Consider the following 18,572-nt stretch of genomic DNA (forward strand, 5'->3'; position numbering starts at 1 on the left):
GTCTATGACAGAGGTGGTGGTGGTGTGATTGATCTGTGTGTGGCTGTGTTGTTCAAACTGATATAAGGAGGGGAAAACAGAAAGAAAACGGAGGAGGGAGCCTCAAGAAACTGTCCAAAGAACCAGGTGTGATGCTGTTACAGAGGATCCAAGTTCAGTTCCCAGCATTCATGTTGGTGGCTGCAACTGTGCCTCTGGCAGTAATGGGCACCTCATGCACAGACCAACAGACAGATATAAAAATTAAAAATCTTAGAAAACCCCAAGAAATCTTTGTGGTCTTATGAACAATGACATGGAGAGGACTGGCTGGGGTGATCTCAATAAACTCCACTCCCAGCCAGACCTGGCCCATTGCATGTTTTTGGCCTGTGCCTGCCTGGTCTATCTGGAGCGAACACTAATAGTATTTTCTTCCCACGCAGGGTGGCTTATAGTGGTGATATCAGAACCTGAGTGGTTGAGGCAGGAGACTGTTTCCAGCCAGCCTGGGCTACACACCAAAATGCTGTCTCAGGGAGAGAGAACATGGGTTTTCTCCCTGGGTTTTTGCATGTCTTGGCCCCTTAGGCAGGACTCAGGTAAGTGACCTTGCCTCCCCGACTCAGTTTCCTTGGTTCTGACCACACAGTTGTTAATTTCTGATAGCAGCCCCCCAGCAGCTGAACTGACACATTCGTGGGCCTGAGCGGGTGATTTTATTGTGTCTTGGAGGAAAGATGTTATGCACGGGACCCCCAGATGGTGTTCCTCATAAGGTTCCTGTGGTAGATGCATCACATGGGAATCCATGGGCAGGTTTTACAGGGGGGGGGGGGCATCCGGTGAGTGTTTCACATGGTACCATGGTGGATGTTTGACTTTGTTCTGTGGGTGTTTTCTGTGGTTCTCATGGATGGGTGTCTGATGTGACTCATATGGTGCTCTGGTGGTCTAGTGTTTCATGTGGCTCCTGTGGGCAGGTGTCTAAGCATGGCCCTAGTATGCCAGGTGCTGTAAGAGCCAGCAGTGTCTCGGGCACCGCAGCTGGTGACTATAGCTCGGCCACTTACAGGTGATCTCCGTTGTGGACTCGGACACATATTCCAGAGAGGACTCAGAATGACAGGGAGCCATCAAATCAGGCACTGAGCTGCTGCCAGCCACCTCTGTGACCTGTGTCTTCTGACTTTGCTTGTTGTTCTTAGAACCCACATCCCCTGGCTCACTGGGGGCCTTGTTGCCAGCCTGGTTAGGGTCAGGGAGTGTGCTGGGTGACTGGGCCCTGGGTGAGCCTTGGTTGGAGACGCTGACACGCTGTGTAGAGGTGGGTGCTGATGAAACTGCTGTCGATCGACCAGCCTGCTGGCCTGATGCTGGGGCCTGAGGGGTCTGCTGGTTGTTTCCTAGGTACCGGCTTGCTGTCCGAGCGGGTCCTGCAGAATGGCCTGTTGGTTGTGAGGGCCCCCCAGATCGCATGGCTGGTTGAGAGGGCCCCAAGGATGCACTGGGGAGCCGGGTACGCTGTGCAGGCCTGGAAGTCACACTGCCCCGGCTGCGATGGCCCCGGGCCTTGCTGGGAACCTGGGAGCCACTGACAGAGCCAGTGGCCAGCTGGCCCCGGGACGCAGATGCGGAGCCTGGGCTGACTGGGGACGGGGACTGCCCGTTCATGGCTCGTGACGGGCTTCCTGCTGTCTTACTTGGGCTCGAAGTTCGGCGTTGGTGTTGGGTCTCTGTCTGGGAGTCCGAGGAGGAGTCAGTGGCCTGGGTGTCAGCAGCATGTCCCTTGTCATTGGCCAGGGGCTCCGCGCACAGACTGCCAGGGGACCTCACTTGTGCTTCAGGAGCGGAGTCTGACTTGACTTGGCTGTGGAGAGGAAAGGGATGGTGTATGAGGGTAGATGAGAGTGGCTGGGGAGCTGGTGGGAATGTGTCCCCAGCTCAGGTGCAGAGATGAGCTGGTCATCCCCTGCAGACATCCGAACACAGACCCGACACACTCTACCCCTCGTGGGCGCATGCACACACTTGTCCATGGACACCTGCAGTAGCACCACCATACATACACACACGGATGCAGAACCACACTGAATGCACACAACCCCTGCATAGTCCCTCCTGGGAATTACATACGGTCCGGTTCCAGAGCGGCTGGGGGCTCCGTTGTTGATGCTGGGGTGATGAGAGCTCGGCCCCGTGCTAGGGCCTGCAGTACTGGTTCCGGACAGCCAGGGAGAGAGAGGCGGACAGTAAGAGAATAGCAGAGCCATGCAGGGGGTGGTCAAGATGCAAGACAGGGAGTGTAGCCATAGTCAGGAGTCTCGAAACAGGCCGACAGACAGAGGCAAATCCAGCCAAGGGAACAGACAACGGAGGCAGGGTCAGTTGAGACCCAGGAGCCAGCTGGGGCAGTGTGACAGTCACACCTGTCATCACAACACTCAGGAAGGCAAGATCAGAATCCAAAGGTGACCCTCAGCTACTGAGGTGGAGGCTAGCCTGGGCTACATATCTGATGGCACACAACTTCAATCCTAACTCTTGGGAGGTTCCAAGATCTCTATGAGTTCCAGGCCAGCCTGGTATACATAAGATCCTGTCTCAAAAAAACAAACAAAAAACAACCCCAAGGGAAAAACAAATACCCCCCCAAATCCAGATCACACCCATTGAGCATCCACCCCCGGTACACACCGTCCCTGGTTATCCCAGCTGCTATGTCCAATGCTCTTCCGCTTAGCTGGCTCACGGCGCTGTCTAGGGCTATGTGGTGTTTTAGAAATAGTGGTCGTATGACGCGATGGTACAGTATTAGAGCCCCGTTCCACGGTCCCGGGCTCATGCAGAATAACAGGAAGGCGCACTGTATGGAGACACACCGTGCGGTCACACAGGGCCCTGCCACACACACAGGATACATCACACTGTCACATAGGCTCCCTGCCCCTTTTCTCTGCCCTTCCCCAATGGGGCTGATGGCCTGCCCACCTTGCCCGCGTAGTAGAAAGGGAACCAGAACAGGAGTAGATCGCTGAAGAACTCGACCAGGCCGAACAGGGCGTACACCACCCAGTAGGTTAGCCACACAGTGTCGTCTTCCTTGTTTGGGCTCTCGATGGCTTTGACTCTGTCCAGATGGGAACACACATGTCTTCTTTGGTGGTCCTGGGACCCCCAGAAGCCTCCCCACCCCTGTAGACTGCCTGCTCACTCACGAAGCATATGCGGGGTATACAAATCCGATGACATTGCACAGTAGAGAGGCCCCGTAGCCGAATAGAAGATACAGGCTTAGAAGGGCGAGGGCTCCTGTGAAGACAAGAGCAGCACGAAATGCCTCAGATGGAGTCTGCAACCTGCACCCACTTCCTGGTGACACTCTGGGCAATGCATTCCCCTGCTGTTGCCTTGAACAGACTTGAGAACAGTCTCAAGTCTGTTGCATCTCCCTCATGGGGTGGGAGCGCCTCAGAGCAGGCAAAGACCTCATTTAGCTCCAGGCTGGGTGAAGAGTTCTTTTCTGGGGCTGGGAGGTGGTGGGCACACCTTTAATCCCAGCACTGGGGAAGCAGAGACAGGAGGATCTCTGTGAGTTCGAGGCCAGCCTGGTCTTCAGAGCGAGTTCCAGGACAACCTCCAAAGCCACAGAGAAACCCTGTCTTGTTTTTTGTTTTGTTTTTTTCGAGTAGTGAGTTCAATGCCAGCCTCGGCGACATGAGGCCATGTCTCAAACCCCACTACCTAAAAAAGGGTTGGAGGGTGGCGCAGTTGATGAAATGCTCTTTTTGCAGCATGATGACTCGAGCTTAGATGCCAGTACATACCAACCAAACTAAACAAAATGGGCTTGCTACAGGGTGCCTGCTACTCCAGCACTTGGCAGAGGGTGACAGACACAAATGGATCCTTGGACCTCATTGGACAGTCAGTGAAACTGAAGTGATGAGCTACAAGTTCAGTGAAATGCCATCCCCAGAGAAAGTGGAGAGTAGCCAGCCAGAGGGTACTTGCCAAGTAATCAATCAGGACACCTAATCTACTGAAACAACTTGATGAAAGGAGAAAACACTTCTCTCTGTGTGTCTCTCCCTCTCCCTCTGTCATGTTAGAAAGCCCCAAAACAAACAAGGTAAGCTATTGAGCTTTTCCTTGTTCTACAGTTTCACCTGATCAGATCTCTGCACAAGGCTGGACTCTCCACATGCAGGTATGGCTGGCACTCCTGGGCTGTGGTTCAGTCAGTCTGCCTCACCACACTCTAGGGAATGGCCTTTTGCCCACTGAGACATTCTTAGCAATGAAAAGCCTGGGACTCGGCTACCATTATAAATTTGATGCTATAAACCAGAGAGCTTGGGACATGTGGGAAAGTGCTTGGGAGACCTGGGGCTTTATCTACTCCAGTGAAGGTCAGAGGCTGGGCTGAGCTGGGGAGGTGGGAAGGGCTTATCTACTAGAGGGGACCTTTGCCCTGGGGAAGCCGGGACTGAGATGTGTCCTGCTTCCTCCCCCAGGCTGCTATCTGCTGGGACACAGGCTTCTGTGTCTAAGGTCAGAGTCCCTGCCCCTCCTTCCATCTGCTCTGGGTCTTATCCTCCTGGACCTGAGGCTGAAGAGGAGGGGGCCCCCAGCTGGCCAGGGTGACCTTCCCATCATTGCCTCAAGTCTAAGAAGCCTGCCTCACTTAGTGTCTGGGGGCACAGGGTGGCCTTTGGGGCAGCTGAAATCCAGGGATCTGTCTCTGTTAAGGGTCCTGAAGCAGGTGGGGGCTGTCACTCTGTCTCTGGCATTGATGGGGGAAGGGCTGTCCCAGTGTACTAGTCCCCTCAATCTCTTTAACTGCAACCTCAGCAGGAGGAAGATAACTGTGGACACCAAGCTGCTGTAGGGCAGGAAGAGGAGGCACAGTGACAGAGGGGGCCACATGTGGAGATGATGGACAGCTTTCCAGCACAGCTCTGACTCCATTGCCTCAGTTTCCTTCCTAGTGATGCCCAAGCTGTTACCCTCCTGGTCACCCAGGGCACTATGATGCAATTTCCCTAGTGATGTGGAAAGCCAGAACAGAGGTTGCAGCCGGTACCTGGGGCCCATACAGTGGGACAATGGGCTGTCTAGGGGTGCTGAGTCATCCCAAAGAGAAGGGCATCCTGGGGTCTGGGCACAGATATTAGCACACTACACACACACACGCACACTGGGGTATGGGAGCCCACCCTCCAGCTGACAGGAAAGTGAGAGTAAAGAACTCAGGATCTGTCTGGAGAAGGGGTTTCATGACCTGTGACACTAGTCCTTCACACAGACCCCTCTGTCCTGTGATTCAGAAAGGAACTTTGGGACAAGGCTGTGGGCTTCTGAAGATACAAAAAAGGGGCACACGAAAATCATTTTGTAAAGACACACAGGGGCCCTTACCATACTTGCTGACAGAACCTGGAACTAGGATGGACCTACAATTGGGATGCTTGGGTGTTCCCTCTTCCAGGTTCCCCACCCCCCCAAACCGTAGCTGACACCTCAGATCAACAAATATTAACTCAAAGCTATTGAGTTGGGGCAAAGACGAAGAAAGGCCCAGTGTTGGGCGCTTGGTCAGTCTTTGTGTTCCAGAAACGTATGGGGTCATTTCTCCATGAGAACATTCAAGGAGTTGGGAACACGAAGGGGATTGAGTGGAGGATGCCCCTTGTTTGTCTACCCACATAGGGGTCAGCTTAAAAACCAAAGTTGCTGGGGCTTGGGGCCTGGCCTGCCTGCAGGCTGCACAGCAGAGTACTTTAGGACACAGGGGTGGCCTTTTCCAAAGACTTTGGAGGAGGTGCAGGCAAATTAAAGTCCCTTTTCTCCAGAATCTAGAATAAGACGCCACATGCAGGTCAGAGTCCCCAGATAATGTCAGGGTCCACGAGGAAACCAGAACATGTTCCCCTTCCATGGATGGAGTCTCAGGATATCTTGGCTTCCTGTTGGAGACCAAACTGTGCACCCTTTACAGGAAGTATGAGACCCTAAAGTCATGCTTGGGCACCTAGAACTTCACGAGGCCTTTCATCAGGTCCATCAGGGACCTGAGATAGGCATTCCTTCCAGATCAGAGTACCCAGGACCTCACGACGCCTAATCAGGGACCAAGGATACAGCACCTAGTTCTGAGTTTTTGGAGCCTCCCATAACCGTCAGACCTAAGGTGTGAACCTTTCCCAGGGTGAGGGCACCCAAGACTTCAATGTGCCCATCCGGTACTTGGGCCATGCACCCCTTCCAGGATGGGAACCCAGGACTTTATGGTGCCCGCCGGGGGCCCCGCGACGTGCACCCCTCTCCAGACTCACCCGCGGCGAGATACCGCTTCTCTACACCGGTCCTGGCTTCGAGCGCCCCGAGAGCTTCGGTGGCTACGTTCTTCTGCTCTAGAAAACGCTCGAAGCGCTGGCGCAGACCGTCCATGGTAGCGGCGGGCCCGGGGCAGGCCGCTCAAGCACACCCGCAGCCTCGCGCACCGGCCCCGCCGACGGCGAAAAGCCTTAGCCTCTCCCGCTTGGCCAGGCCCCGCCCCTGACCCGCTGCTTTTTTCCCCCGGCCCCGGCTCCGCCCCCGACCCCCGGCTCTGGCCAATGGGAGGGCAAGGCGGACAAAGGAGGTGGGGCCTGCCCCTTCTCCCCCGCCGCATCGCCCTCTGGCCAGGGCTAAAGCCGGCCGGGCCGCAAGGAGGCCGGAGGGGGCGGGGCGCCAGGCTGCCGGTGCGTTGATTGGTCAAGAGGGAGTGGCCTTAGATTATTGACGGAGAGCGGTGAAGGTGGGTGGAGCTAGTTGAGGAACAGGTGGGAGGGGCCAACGCTGATTGGACAGACTAGAGAAGGCGGGGTTGATCACAAAGGAGGCGGGACTACACTGGACAAAAACGATGCTGGTTGGAAGATGTGGAGAGGCAGGGTTGATTCTCGAAGGAGGGGCGTGGAGGAAAGTGGGCGGGGCCGAATAAATGGTTGAGGGCATCCCTGTGATCTTCAACCTGCTCCTAAGGGCCAGAAGGAGTGGTTGCCTATGTACAAGTGGGGAAACTGAGGCTCCTGAAGGCTTAGGTTTGTGTGGATGTCTCTTCATGTGGGATAGTCCCACCCCTCATGGATGGGGGAAGAGGAAACCGCAAGGCCCCTTGGGAGTTGAAAGCTTCGGGGTTGCTATGGAGTCCGGGATGGGGTGGCTTCCTGAGGCCCCGCCCCCCACCCCGCCCCCCGCTATGCGGCCCTCCCCGACTGCGCTGTGGCTGGGTCTGGCTTTGGCTTTGGCCCTCCTGGCTGTGGGGTGGGCCAAAGCCCGGGCTCCCATCTATGTCAGCAGCTGGGCCGTGCGGGTGACCAAAGGTTACCAGGAGGCTGAGCGCCTGGCACGTAAATTTGGCTTCATCAACCTGGGACAGGTGGGTGGGAGAGGGATCTGGGTGGATGGGACATGGGTGGGAACTGGATGATCTCAGACTTGGACAGATGGGAGGGGGCACCCAAGACCTCCCCGGATATGAAGAACGTGTCTGCGTGCCCCCTCCATATTCAATTTGAGATCCTGCACACCTGGTTGGGGTGTATAAGCCGCAGAAACTGGACTCCATCTTTGGGACTATTCAAAGGAGCCAGGTCCCAGCAATGCCCCTGTCCATCACATTCCCAGATCTTTCCTGACGACCACTACTTCCATCTACGGCACCGGGGTGTGGCCCAGCAGTCCCTGACCCCACACTGGGGCCATCGTCTGCGCCTAAAGAAAGAGCCCAAGGTGAGTGGGCCCATGGCTGCCATTTCCTAAGGCCAACCAGCCACCTTGTCATTCTTGTTACTTTTATGAGTGGCCTGTAGGTGTGTCAAGTGGGGACTGCTTGGGGGAAGTCATGTATGAGCATGACACCTACCACAACATGGCACTTGGAGCAGGGAGTCTCTTACTGACAGCCCCTGCCCTACTTCTCAAGGAAAGAGGTTCTCGTGCACTGGTCCTTCCCTGCTCCAAGCCATAGGATGTAGGGAAGGGAACTGGTCCATCTTAACAGACTGGAAAACTGTGAATCAGTGAGTGTGCAACTGAATCAGGAGCGGAGCCTATGGTGCCTTGGATTCTCTAGATACATCCACAGTAGGCCAGTCCTCCATAGGAAACAGCCCTTAGACAGTAGTCAAAGAATGGCATGGAGTTGTGTGAGTGGGAGCCATAGAGGGTTGGTTACAAGATACACTGAAGAGGTACTCACTTATATGGGGAACTGTTGTAGTTACTGTCCTATTGCTGAGACAAAAATGCCATGATCAAGGCAACTTATAGAAAGAAGAGTTAATTGGATACTACAGAACCAGAGGGTGAACCCATGACCACCATGTCGAGGAGCATGGCAGCAGGCAGGTGGACTGGCACACTGGGACAGTGGAGGGAACAAGAGATGAGGTGGATGGGTACATGGACCTATAGGTCAAGCCAGGTTACCCAGGAGAGCGTGGCTCGTGAGACCAAAATGGAGGTGTAAGGAGCTGGTTTGGGCTGGCAGAACAGCACATGTAGCGGTCCTGGGTGGATGAGAATACATGAGCTCCTTCCTGGTTGCTACGCGTAACTGAGTGAGGAGCAGGCTGACTGCTGGAGGCCAGCAGGGCATTAAGTTTGGTGATGTTGGACCAAGAGGGACATGACAGGGGCTGAGGCTCAGTGGGTGGGCCACTTGTTCAGCAAGCAGGCAGTCCCGAGTTCCATCCCAGTGCAGGCATGGAAACGTACACCTGTCATCCCTGCACTAGGGAAGTAGAGGCAGGAGGATCAGGTTTTTAAGGTCATCCTCAGCTACATGAGATGAGACCCTATCTCAGAAAATAGTGAAATGGCTCAGAGAGTAAAGATGGCTGCAGCCCAACCTGGCTGAGTTCTCCCCAGGGTCCACATAGTGGAAGGAGAAAACTGATTCCCATGGTTACTTTTTAAAAAATTTTGTCTTTCCTTTGACTAACTTGTATTAGTGTTTCTCCTCCTTGCTTGCCCATATGTGCACCACATGTACACAGGTGTCCTTGGGAGTCAGAAGAGGGCACAAAATGTATTTGAAACTTGTCCCAGGTGGTTGTGAGCTGCCATGCCAGTGTTGGGAATTGAACCCTGGTCCCCTCCTAGAGCGGCCAGTACTCTTAACCACTGAGCCATCTCTCAGTCCCTTCAGCTGTCCTTTGACCTCCACATATGCTGTGGGGCACACACACAGACACAGATGCACACTGAGAGACAGAGGAGACGAGAGGGCGGGAGAGAATATACAAATGTAAAACAAGAGGGAGAGTACACATTAGGAGGTGGCAGAAGCTGTGGACATGGGGCCAAGGGTGTCCTGGCCCAAGAAGAGTGTCAGAAGTTGTGAGGGCCAGGAGACCAGCTCCAACCCCTACCCAGGGTCCCAAAGGTGACATGCTTCTCAGGAGTGAAGGAGGGGTAAAAGTTTTTTTTGTTTTTTTTTTTTTTCCCCGAGACAGGTGGCTTTTGAGGCTATCCTGGAACCAGCTCTTGTAGACCAGGCTGGCCTCAAACTCACAGAGATCCTCCTGCCTCTGCCTCCCCAGTGCTGGGATTAAAAGTGTGCACCACCACTGCCAGGCGGTAAACGATTTCTATAGTAACTTCACACACCATCTGACAGTCATATTCTTCATTTCATTTGCTCTTTATTGTTCTGCTATCCTGTCCTGCCATCATCCAGTTTCCAGTTTATATATACACACAGACACAATCAGCAATTCTGTGTCATAGAAACAGATAAAAGCTTTACACCAAGTGGTAACTGTCAGCCTCTCTTTATGGCTCAAAGTGGAAGTAGTTAAGCTTCCAAGAACTTCTTAAAGGAGAAGGGGGTTAAATTAAGAGAGAGGGAGAGGCTAAATCATTTGGAAAATTTAAGACTGGAATGCATGCGCTTCGATATTTTCTTTTTTTCATTATTTCCTTAAATGAGATTAAGTAAATAAACTAAATCACAAGCAAGACAAGAGTCATCTTAGTGTGCCGCTTTTCTCCAGCAGGTGGGAGGAGTGTTGGGTAACTAGGCAACATATGTAAACAACAGGGGAAGCATGTGGCTTTTGGTTTGTATTAGCACTCTTGCCAGATGTTAGCTGGCTAAAGGGAACCTTTTGGCTCTAAGGATCACACCCTATGCTATTTCTTGCTTCAATAGACTGAGGTAAAAATAAGTAGAGAGTTACGGTTTGCTTTAAGGGTTAGCACTCCCTATCTGCTGGCAGAGGGAGTCCAGGACTCTCTTGTTCTCTATCTCTGAGAACTATGGCTGAACAACTTCAGACATGCTTGTCCTTGGGCATCTGTAAATGTTTCATTTGGGGCCTCTTTGCCTGGACACTTAACACTGCCCATCTGTCTGCAAAAGAAGATAATTAAGGGGGAAGGCAGACTTCTAAGTTTATAGGGGGAAAAAAAGACCTTATTGAGAGAGTAAGGTATCGACTGTGATTTCTTTCTTGCCAGAATCACACATAGCTGGGGGAGTCATCCAATATACCAATGCATAGGGGGAAATGTGCCCAGTAAACAATTAATACACTGTGGTGCTATGGGAAGAGCTCTTCACACAAGAAGTCTGCAATGAAGACAGCTAAGACAATCGGAAGGCAGGATTCCTTATCGCTTAGCTAAATAAAGCCTATGAGATGTGCATCTCTGGTGACAATATCCCTCCATGAGATGTGTGTCTCTGATGGGCTAACCGCTGAAGTATGCACTGAACTCTCACTGCATAATTCTGAGGTCCGCGTAGTAGGAAGTGGTGGGTTTTCAAAGTGCTGCCAGGCCAGGAGTGAAAGGTGGCATACCCCAGCTTGTCTAAACAGTGAGTTCCAGGCCAGCCAGGGCTACACAGCACAACCCTGTCTCAAAAGAAACCCTAGTGCTGTGTAACACGCCCTCAGGACTTGGGGAGAAGGATCCAGAACAAGGAAGGAGGAAGGAGTAGGATTGGAAACATAAGAGCCGCACCCGTCCATCCCAGCAGCTTCACTCATGCATCCTCAGGCTTCAGCTGTCTCTGAGAACACAGCCAAAAGCAGTCCAAGCCAACATCCCTAAGTCTTAGCAAGGACCTCCATGGAGGTCCACAGTCCCCTTGTCTAAACTCTCACACCCTTGGTAGTGGCTGCTCCAGCCTCTGTGCCCTCTGCAGGTGCAGTGGTTTGAGCAGCAGACTTTGAGGCGGCGGGTGAAGCGCTCCCTGGTGGTGCCCACGGACCCCTGGTTTTCTAAGCAGTGGTACATGGTGAGTACTTGGGATGGACTAAGTGGACTGGGGGGATGGGGACGGGGGATGGGACTGGACAGGGCGGGGGGAGGGACACACATGATACCAGCCTGAGGCCTACTGACTTTAGGGGCCTCTTTGTCATAGAACAACGAGATACAGCCAGATCTCAACATCCTGAAGGTTTGGAACCAGGGACTGACTGGCCGGGGAGTGGTGGTCTCCATCTTAGACGACGGCATTGAGAAAGACCATCCAGACCTCTGGGCTAATTATGTGAGTCCTTGGGCTAGAGAGGTGGCTCAGTGGTTAAGAGCAATGCCTTCTCCTCCAGAGGTCCTGAGTTCAATTTCCAGCACCCATATGGTGGCTCACAACCATCCATAATGAGATCTGGTGCCCTCTTCTGGCATGGAGGCATACATGCAGGCAAACACTGTATATAACAAATAAATCTTTTAAAAAAATTATGTGAGTTCTCCCAGGAAAGGGGCAGCAGGGCAGCTCCCCAGATGGACCTGTGCTCACCTCGTTCCTATCTTTCTTTCTCTGCCTACCCTCCAGGATCCTCTGGCCAGCTATGACTTCAATGACTATGACCCAGATCCCCAGCCTCGTTACACACCCAGTGATGAGAACCGGTGAGCTAGGTGCTGCTGTGGCAGGTGTTCCCTGGGCCTGCAGAAATGCCAGGGCAGGCTGAGACCCATGAATGCTTTCCTCCTTGCCGTGGAATTAGGCATGGAACCCGCTGTGCTGGGGAAGTGTCTGCCACAGCTAACAACGGCTTCTGTGGTGCTGGTGTGGCCTTCAACGCCAGAATTGGAGGTACCAGGGGTGGAGGCTGGGGGATATGAGATAGGCTGACCGATGGAGAAACACCACCCGTAACCCCTTCCCCATTTCTACCACTGATTACTGAGGGTGACTAAAAGGTGGCAGGGAGGTGGCCTAGTAGGGCAATTAGTTTTGGTGCTGGCGCAAGGCCCACAACAACCCGCCCAGGCGTACGTATGTTGGATGGAACCATCACCGACATCGTGGAGGCCCAGTCCCTCAGCCTGCAGCCGCAACACATACACATCTATAGCGCCAGTTGGGGGCCCGAGGATGATGGTCGCACGGTGGACGGACCGGGTATCCTCACTCGGGAGGCCTTCAGGCGTGGCGTGACCAAGGTGCACAGGGAGCGCACCTTTGGTGGAGGGTACCAACCCTGAGGTTGGAGGGCTGACTCTGTTCTCCTGGGTCACTCCCCACCCAGGGCCGCCAAGGGCTGGGCACACTGTTCATCTGGGCCTCAGGAAATGGTGGCCTCCATTACGACAACTGCAATTGTGATGGCTACACCAACAGCATCCACACACTATCAGTGGGCAGCACCACGCAGCAGGGCCGAGTGCCCTGGTACAGCGAGGCCTGCGCCTCCACGTTCACCACCACCTTCAGCAGCGGAGTGGTCACCGACCCACAGATCGTGAGCACCCAGCCCACACCTCAGGCCCTTCCTCCGCAGGGACCTCACTAGCCCGTGTCCTCCTGCCCAACCCCAAGACTTCCATTGGGCAGAGAGCTCATCCCTCTAGATCCCGATTCCCAAGCAAGTCCCACTCCACAAGACATGGCCCACACAGGCCCTGCCCTTCCTGCCCAGGCTTACAGCCCCTCTGACCCCATTCAAAACTGAGAGGCAACCATGTAGGCTCACTTGGCAACTGCCCTCTGCCTACCTGGAGGCCTCCTGCAGCTCCTTGCCTCTGCTGGGGCTGGCCCTGAGGTCATGCACGCGCACACACACACACACACACACACACACCCTGCAGGGCTGTGCTACCGGCTCCCAGGTTTCCCACCCTACAGGTGACACATGGGGTCCCTGTGGCTCCTTGTCCCTCAGCACTTCTGTCCCTCAGATAGGGGCCAAGCACCAGGACTTGGGCACTTGCTGAGACTGAGTCTCAGAATCTTGACACTGTTTTTTGTTTGCTTTTTCTCTAGCCCTGACTGTCCTGGAACTCACTCTGTAGTCCAGGCTGGTCCCAAACTCAGAGATCCGCCTACCTCTGCCTCCCAAGGGCTGGAATTAAATAAATGCTTTCGCCAGCACAGCCAACTGGTCTTGGTACTTTTTAGACTTAGGGCCCTTTGTCATTTTGAATCCAGTGGTTTTGGAACCTAGGCCTTAGCAGTTTTAAATCTTGGCCCCTAGTCATTGTTGACTAAGTACCTGCTAAACTTAGTCGTTTGTTTTCACCATGTAGACCAAGACAGGAGTCACAATTACACCTGCTTTGCCCCATGAATACTGGGATTGAAGGCCTGCATCACCAGGCCTGGGGCTTTTGGTTTTGTGTTTGTTTTTGTTTTTCGTGACAGGGTTTCTCTATAACTTTGGAACCTGTCCTGGAACTAGCTCTTGTAGACCAGGCTGGTCTCGAACTCACAGAAATCCGCCTGCCTCTGTCTCCCGAGTGCTGGGACAAAAGGCATGCACCACCAACACCCGTCCAGGCCTGGGGCTATTAGTACCTTTTGAATTTTATCCTCCTCCGTCTGTCTTCATACTTAGCTTAATCTTCAGCACTTAATCTTTGTGAACTTAGTCCCTAGTACCTTTCCAACAAGTTCTCCATCTGGGCCACGCACTGTGCTCAAGATCCCTCTGCTGTCTGTCCCCAGGTCACCACGGACCTGCACCACCAGTGCACAGACAAGCACACGGGCACCTCGGCCTCCGCCCCGTTGGCCGCTGGCATGATCGCCCTGGCTCTGGAGGCCAAGTAGGTGACCGTGGGGCCCCGCCCACCGCCCCGCCCCCACGGGCGGCGCCCGGCTCACCCGCCCTCGCCCCCCCAGCCCGCTCCTGACCTGGAGGGACCTACAGCACCTGGTGGTCCGCGCGTCCAGGCCGGCGCAGCTGCAGGCGGAGGACTGGAGGATCAACGGCGTGGGGCGCCAAGGTGCGGCGGGGCCAGGCAGGGGACCGGGGTGCCATGCACGCAGGTCGAGTGACAGCTACCTCTCCCGCGCAGTGAGCCACCACTACGGCTACGGGCTGCTGGACGCGGGGCTGCTGGTGGACCTGGCTCGCGTGTGGCTTCCCACGCAGCCGCAGAAGAAATGTGCCATTCGGGTGGTGCGCACCCCCACGTGAGAAAGGCCCCGCCCCCACTCCGCCCCTCCGGGGAGGGCCCCAGACACACCCACTGGAGGGAGGCCCCGCCCATACTCCAAGGAGGCAGGTCCAGATTGTCTCCACCTTGCACGTTGTTGCAGCCTCCCTCCTCCCCTACCTCCCCACCCTAGTCCAAAGGAGGGAAGATGCCCCAAATCCTCAATTTGCCCATCTGAGGAAGGAGAGTGCCCTCAGGCCCTTGGATCCCCAGGCCCGCCTCCCGGCGCTACCCGGCCCACGGCAGGCCCACAGGATCATCCTCACCTTATTAGCCCCATCCTGACTCGGATGCTGGTGTCGAAGAACGTGTCCGCATGTTCCGATGGCTCGCACCGCCTCATCCGCTCACTCGAGCATGTGCAGGTTCAGTTGTCACTCTCCTACAGCCGCCGCGGGGACTTGGAGATCTCCCTCACCAGCCCTATGGGTACACGTTCCACGCTCGTGGCCATCAGGTGTGAGATCCTCCTAAGGGACCTCGTGGGCCAGTGGATACCTGCCTAGCCTCTTGCAGATGGTTACTCTGCGAGGGTGGGACTCAGAAAACGTGTGTTAGACGCCACCGGTCCTGTCTCCCTTGCCACCTGCCTGCCACAGACCTTTGGATATCAGCGGCCAAGGCTACAACAACTGGATCTTCATGTCCACCCACTACTGGGATGAGGACCCGCAGGGCCTGTGGACCCTGGGCCTGGAGAACAAGGGTTACTATTTTAACACAGGTGAGAGAGCTGGCTGTGGCTGCTGGGCTGTGGGCTGTAGGGCTGGGGACCCTGTTCTAGTTAACCCACAGCCACAGAAGATCCTGGGGTTTTCTTGGAAAGACCATGCAATACTTTAGCAGTATATGTTGCTACCAGGATGATGGTTGGATCCCAGCCACCCATGCACAGTAGGTGTACTGTTATGGGTAACATGGAAGAGGGAGGATCTGGCCACTGGCACACAGTAGGTGTAATACCCTTGGGAAGTTGGGGAGTCTGGCCATTAGTGCACAGCAGGTGCAGTTGTCCTGAGGAAGTGGGGACCTCCAGCCACTGGAACAAGTAGATGTTTAGCAGCCAGACTCCGTTGATATGGGGCCCTGGGTGGGAGCTGTTAAGGCTGGCTACAGAGCCTGGCAGGCCACCGACAACCTGTCCCTCTCGGTGCCCACCGCGACCCCTGCCCAGGAACTCTCTACTACTACACACTGCTGCTGTACGGGACGGCTGAGGACATGACAGCGCGGCCCCAGGGCCCCCAGGTGACCAGCCGCGCGTGTGTGCAGAGGGACACAGAGGGGCTGCGCCAGGGTGAGTGGCCGCAGCGCATGGTCACTTGATGGGGGAGGAGGCGCAGCGGCCAGGGATGGGTGGGCGGGCACTGGCTGTGTCCTCCACCTGCAGCCTCACCTCCATTTCCATTCTGTCCCAATACAGAAAGTCACATTCCCCCCGACATCCTGGCCAGGCTCTGCCTCGTCTCCAGCCGGCAATGGTGGCTCGACAGTCACACAGAGCAGCCAGTGACCAGGGACAGGCCAGCTGTCACCCTCCTATTACACCTGCTGGGGCAGCTTGACCAGTGACTAAACTGCTTGTCCCCTATCCCTTGTGCTGGGCGAGCTCCAGGGCTCCTCCAAGGCCCGCTGTCTCCGGCCGCCTCCCTGGCTACCAGTCCCAGGCCATGGTGCTGGCCCAGCTGGCCAGGACCTTCAGGAGACCCCTCTCGGCTTGAGGAAGGCCCACCCCCCCCCTAGGCTAGACACCCCAATGCCCGAGACCCTGAAGGCTGGGGAGCCAGAGATGCCTCATTAGAAGGACAGGAGGGCGGTACCCCACGGCCCCGCTTCCAGGCTGGCATAGGACCCTGCCCCAAAAGGCCCTGGCAGGTCATCAGCAGGCCACTGCATGGGCCACAGCTGCTCATTTTGGAGGACAAGGGTGCAGAACCGTCCACAAGCCCTGTGTCTGACCTCATAGTTGCTAAATAAAAGTTAAATAGAAGATGTCACATTTGTGGTGTCCTTCAGGGCAGGGTGTAGACTAAGGAGCCATAAAGGAAGACTACTCCAGGCCCAGAGAACCCTAGTAGGCCCACTGTTCATACCAGTGTGGGAATGCCACAGGCCCATGAGCACCATCTGTAGTGCCCACTTTACTTTTTCACCCATGAATAGGTGTGTGGTGTTCTCTCCCCTTTGTTGTTGTTGGTGGTAGTGTTTTTCCAGACAGGGTTTCTCTGTGTAGCTCAGGCTGCCCTGTAAACCAGGCTGGCTTTGAACTCACTGAGATTTGCCTGTCTCTGCCTCCCGAGTGCTGGGATTACAGCTTGGGCCGCCACTCGGGACAAGGAAGCACAGCTCCTGGAACGTTTTATTTAGGCACCATCCAGCATCTATTAAGCGCCCACTGTGTACCTGGCAGTGGTTAGACACTGACTCCTAGTTGCTGCCTAGACAGGGGGACTCGAACTCACGCTCCCCACTCATGGACAGGGAAGCTGAGCTCTCTTTGGTCCATTTAGATAACTCGTAGTACCCTCTAGAACTAGGGCTCTTTAAGACAGGGGAGGGTTTCGCGAAGAGCCGAGCTGAAGCGGACCGGAAGTGCAAGAACCGAGCGGCGCTCAAACCGGAAGCAGAAGTTGCGCCGGCGGTGCAGGTTTTTGGAGCGGAGATAGGCTGTAGGGATTTTGGGGACAAACTGAGGCCAATCAAGTTTGAGCCAAACTGAGATCCCGGCAAAAGGGAAGGCAAGACTGGGACTGGGCCTCGGCGCAGGGCCGTAACGCGGGCATAGAATTTCGCGGGGTGAGAAAGCCAAGTAGAGAGTGAACCTGCAGTTAGCTCGCGCTCCTCCGCCATAAGATGAGCTCCAAGGGCAAGAAACGCGTGGTGCTGCCCACGCGCCCCGCACCTCCCACAGTGGAGCAGATCCTGGAGGACGTGCGAGGGGCGCCCGCCCACGATCCTGTTTTTACCGCCCTGGCCCCAGAAGGTAGGAGGACGACTGTCCGATCAGGAGCAAACCTAATTGCAGCCGCTCCCCTAGGGACGAATCTTTTTCTGTCACCGACCCTCTCTGACTCAAGTGGAATCATCAAAAGCAAAGCTGAGGGGCCCGTGAGCTTGGTAACCTAAACCAACCCAGGAGTCTGGGGCAGGAGGATTGCTGTGAGTTCAAGACCTTGTCTCAAAGAGAAAAAGAAAAAGGCCCAATGCCGCGTGGCTCCTAAGTGGAAATCTGGGGAAACTATACAAGAAGGGGCCATTTTTTTGCAAGTCCGGCCCTAGAATCCAGGAACCTAGGCAGTCCTGGATGGGACAGCAAGGCCATGGTGGCTGGAGGGGTCCTGTCCACTTGGTGACCCGCAAACGTTGGGATTTTTCAGGCCTGTAACTGTGACTCTATTTTCTAGGGTTTAGATAGGTCTCATGTAGTCCAGACAGGCCTCCAGCTCACTGTATAGCCAAGGATGACCTGTGGGTGGTGACACTGTTTCTCCTCTCCAGACCCCCCAGATTCATCCCCAAGGGCCGAGGACCCTGAAGGGCAGCATGAGCAGATCTACCAGCAGAGCCGGGCCTATGTGGCCATGAATGAGAAGCTTCGGCAGGCGAAGGACACACTGAGGCAGAAGTTCGAGGACCTTCGGCAGGCTGGTCAGAGGCTAGAGCGGGATGTCAGCCAGGTGACCTCAGCCACCTCCTAGAGCCAAGGACACCTGAGGCCCTCCATCCATGGCCAGGCACCTAGCTGTCAGCCGGAGGCTCTGGGTCAACATCTGCTGCCCAGCATTGGACTGAGGGGTCCCAGTGGCCCACTCAATAGGCTTTGGGTCTTGGTTCCCTCTATTTTGTGGTGGGGCTTAGTTATGTGGCTACCTCCTTATTCATGGGGGCACTATTCTGAATTGAATCTAAGAGTTGGCTGCCCCAGGGTGACCAGCCCTCCACCACTGTGCTCTGGTCCTGCTTCCTGTCCCATGTTGCCCTGGGCAGCTAGGGTCTCCATCCCAAACATCCATAGCAGGCCAGAATCTATATGTCCAGTGTCACTTTGGTTGACTGCCCTCTTCCTAGAGCCAGGTTTGGTCCTGCAGCGCCCATGGCCTTCCCTGCTCTCCTGTCCCTTTTCTCTGTGGCTAGAGGAACTC

At 55.1% G+C, this 18,572-nt stretch overlaps 3 protein-coding genes across 4 annotated transcripts; 2 read left to right on the plus strand and 1 right to left on the minus strand.

Annotated features, from left to right (window-relative positions):
* Positions 1-1,712: 1,712 nt before the first annotated feature.
* Reep6 (receptor accessory protein 6) lies at positions 1,713-6,517 on the minus strand. Of its 2 annotated transcripts, XM_051177389.1 has the most exons (6): positions 6,318-6,517; positions 3,198-3,291; positions 2,971-3,109; positions 2,677-2,845; positions 2,116-2,196; positions 1,713-1,849 (listed from the first exon to the last, which is right to left on the minus strand). In XM_051177389.1, exons 1-6 carry the CDS (start codon positions 6,430-6,432, stop codon positions 1,812-1,814), a joined length of 636 nt encoding a protein of 211 aa, XP_051033346.1. In that variant the 5' UTR covers positions 6,433-6,517; the 3' UTR covers positions 1,713-1,811. The 2 variants fall into 2 exon arrangements, with proteins under 2 accessions (XP_051033346.1, XP_051033347.1); XM_051177390.1 differs by lacking the exon at positions 2,116-2,196.
* Positions 6,518-7,077: 560 nt separating this feature from the next.
* Pcsk4 (proprotein convertase subtilisin/kexin type 4) lies at positions 7,078-16,427 on the plus strand. Its single transcript, XM_051177391.1, is given in 16 exon segments — positions 7,078-7,405; positions 7,654-7,758; positions 11,183-11,275; positions 11,405-11,533; positions 11,822-11,898; positions 11,997-12,085; positions 12,263-12,435; positions 12,522-12,734; positions 13,937-14,037; positions 14,114-14,217; positions 14,290-14,407; positions 14,705-14,887; positions 15,030-15,154; positions 15,605-15,727; positions 15,854-15,943; positions 15,946-16,427. Coding segments are annotated over 16 exon segments (2,091 nt in total). The 5' UTR covers positions 7,078-7,087; the 3' UTR covers positions 15,996-16,427.
* A 698-nt stretch (positions 16,428-17,125) lies between these two features.
* CUNH19orf25 (chromosome unknown C19orf25 homolog) lies at positions 17,126-18,371 on the plus strand. Its single transcript, XM_051177393.1, has 2 exons — positions 17,126-17,413; positions 17,929-18,371. The coding sequence occupies exons 1-2, from the start codon at positions 17,284-17,286 to the stop codon at positions 18,126-18,128; spliced, it is 330 nt and encodes a 109-aa protein (XP_051033350.1). The 5' UTR covers positions 17,126-17,283; the 3' UTR covers positions 18,129-18,371.
* The last annotated feature ends 201 nt before the right edge of the window (positions 18,372-18,572 follow it).

Source organism: Phodopus roborovskii, unplaced genomic scaffold (assembly GCF_943737965.1).
Source record: "Phodopus roborovskii unplaced genomic scaffold, PHOROB, whole genome shotgun sequence".
Taxonomy (NCBI): Eukaryota; Metazoa; Chordata; class Mammalia; order Rodentia; family Cricetidae; genus Phodopus; species Phodopus roborovskii.

Coding starts and splice junctions, on each gene's coding strand:
- CUNH19orf25 (XM_051177393.1), top strand. CDS start 17,284: ATGAGCTCCAAGGGCAAGAAACGCGTGGTGCTGCCCACGCGCCCCGCA. Junction 17,414..17,928: donor TACCGCCCTGGCCCCAGAAG/GTAGGAGGACGA, acceptor TCTCCTCTCCAG/ACCCCCCAGATTCATCCCCA.
- Reep6 (XM_051177389.1), bottom strand. CDS start 6,432: ATGGACGGTCTGCGCCAGCGCTTCGAGCGTTTTCTAGAGCAGAAGAAC. Junction 3,110..3,197: donor GTATACCCCGCATATGCTTC/GTGAGTGAGCAG, acceptor CCATCTGGACAG/AGTCAAAGCCATCGAGAGCC. Junction 2,197..2,676: donor AGCTGGGATAACCAGGGACG/GTGTGTACCGGG, acceptor GTCCGGAACCAG/TACTGCAGGCCCTAGCACGG.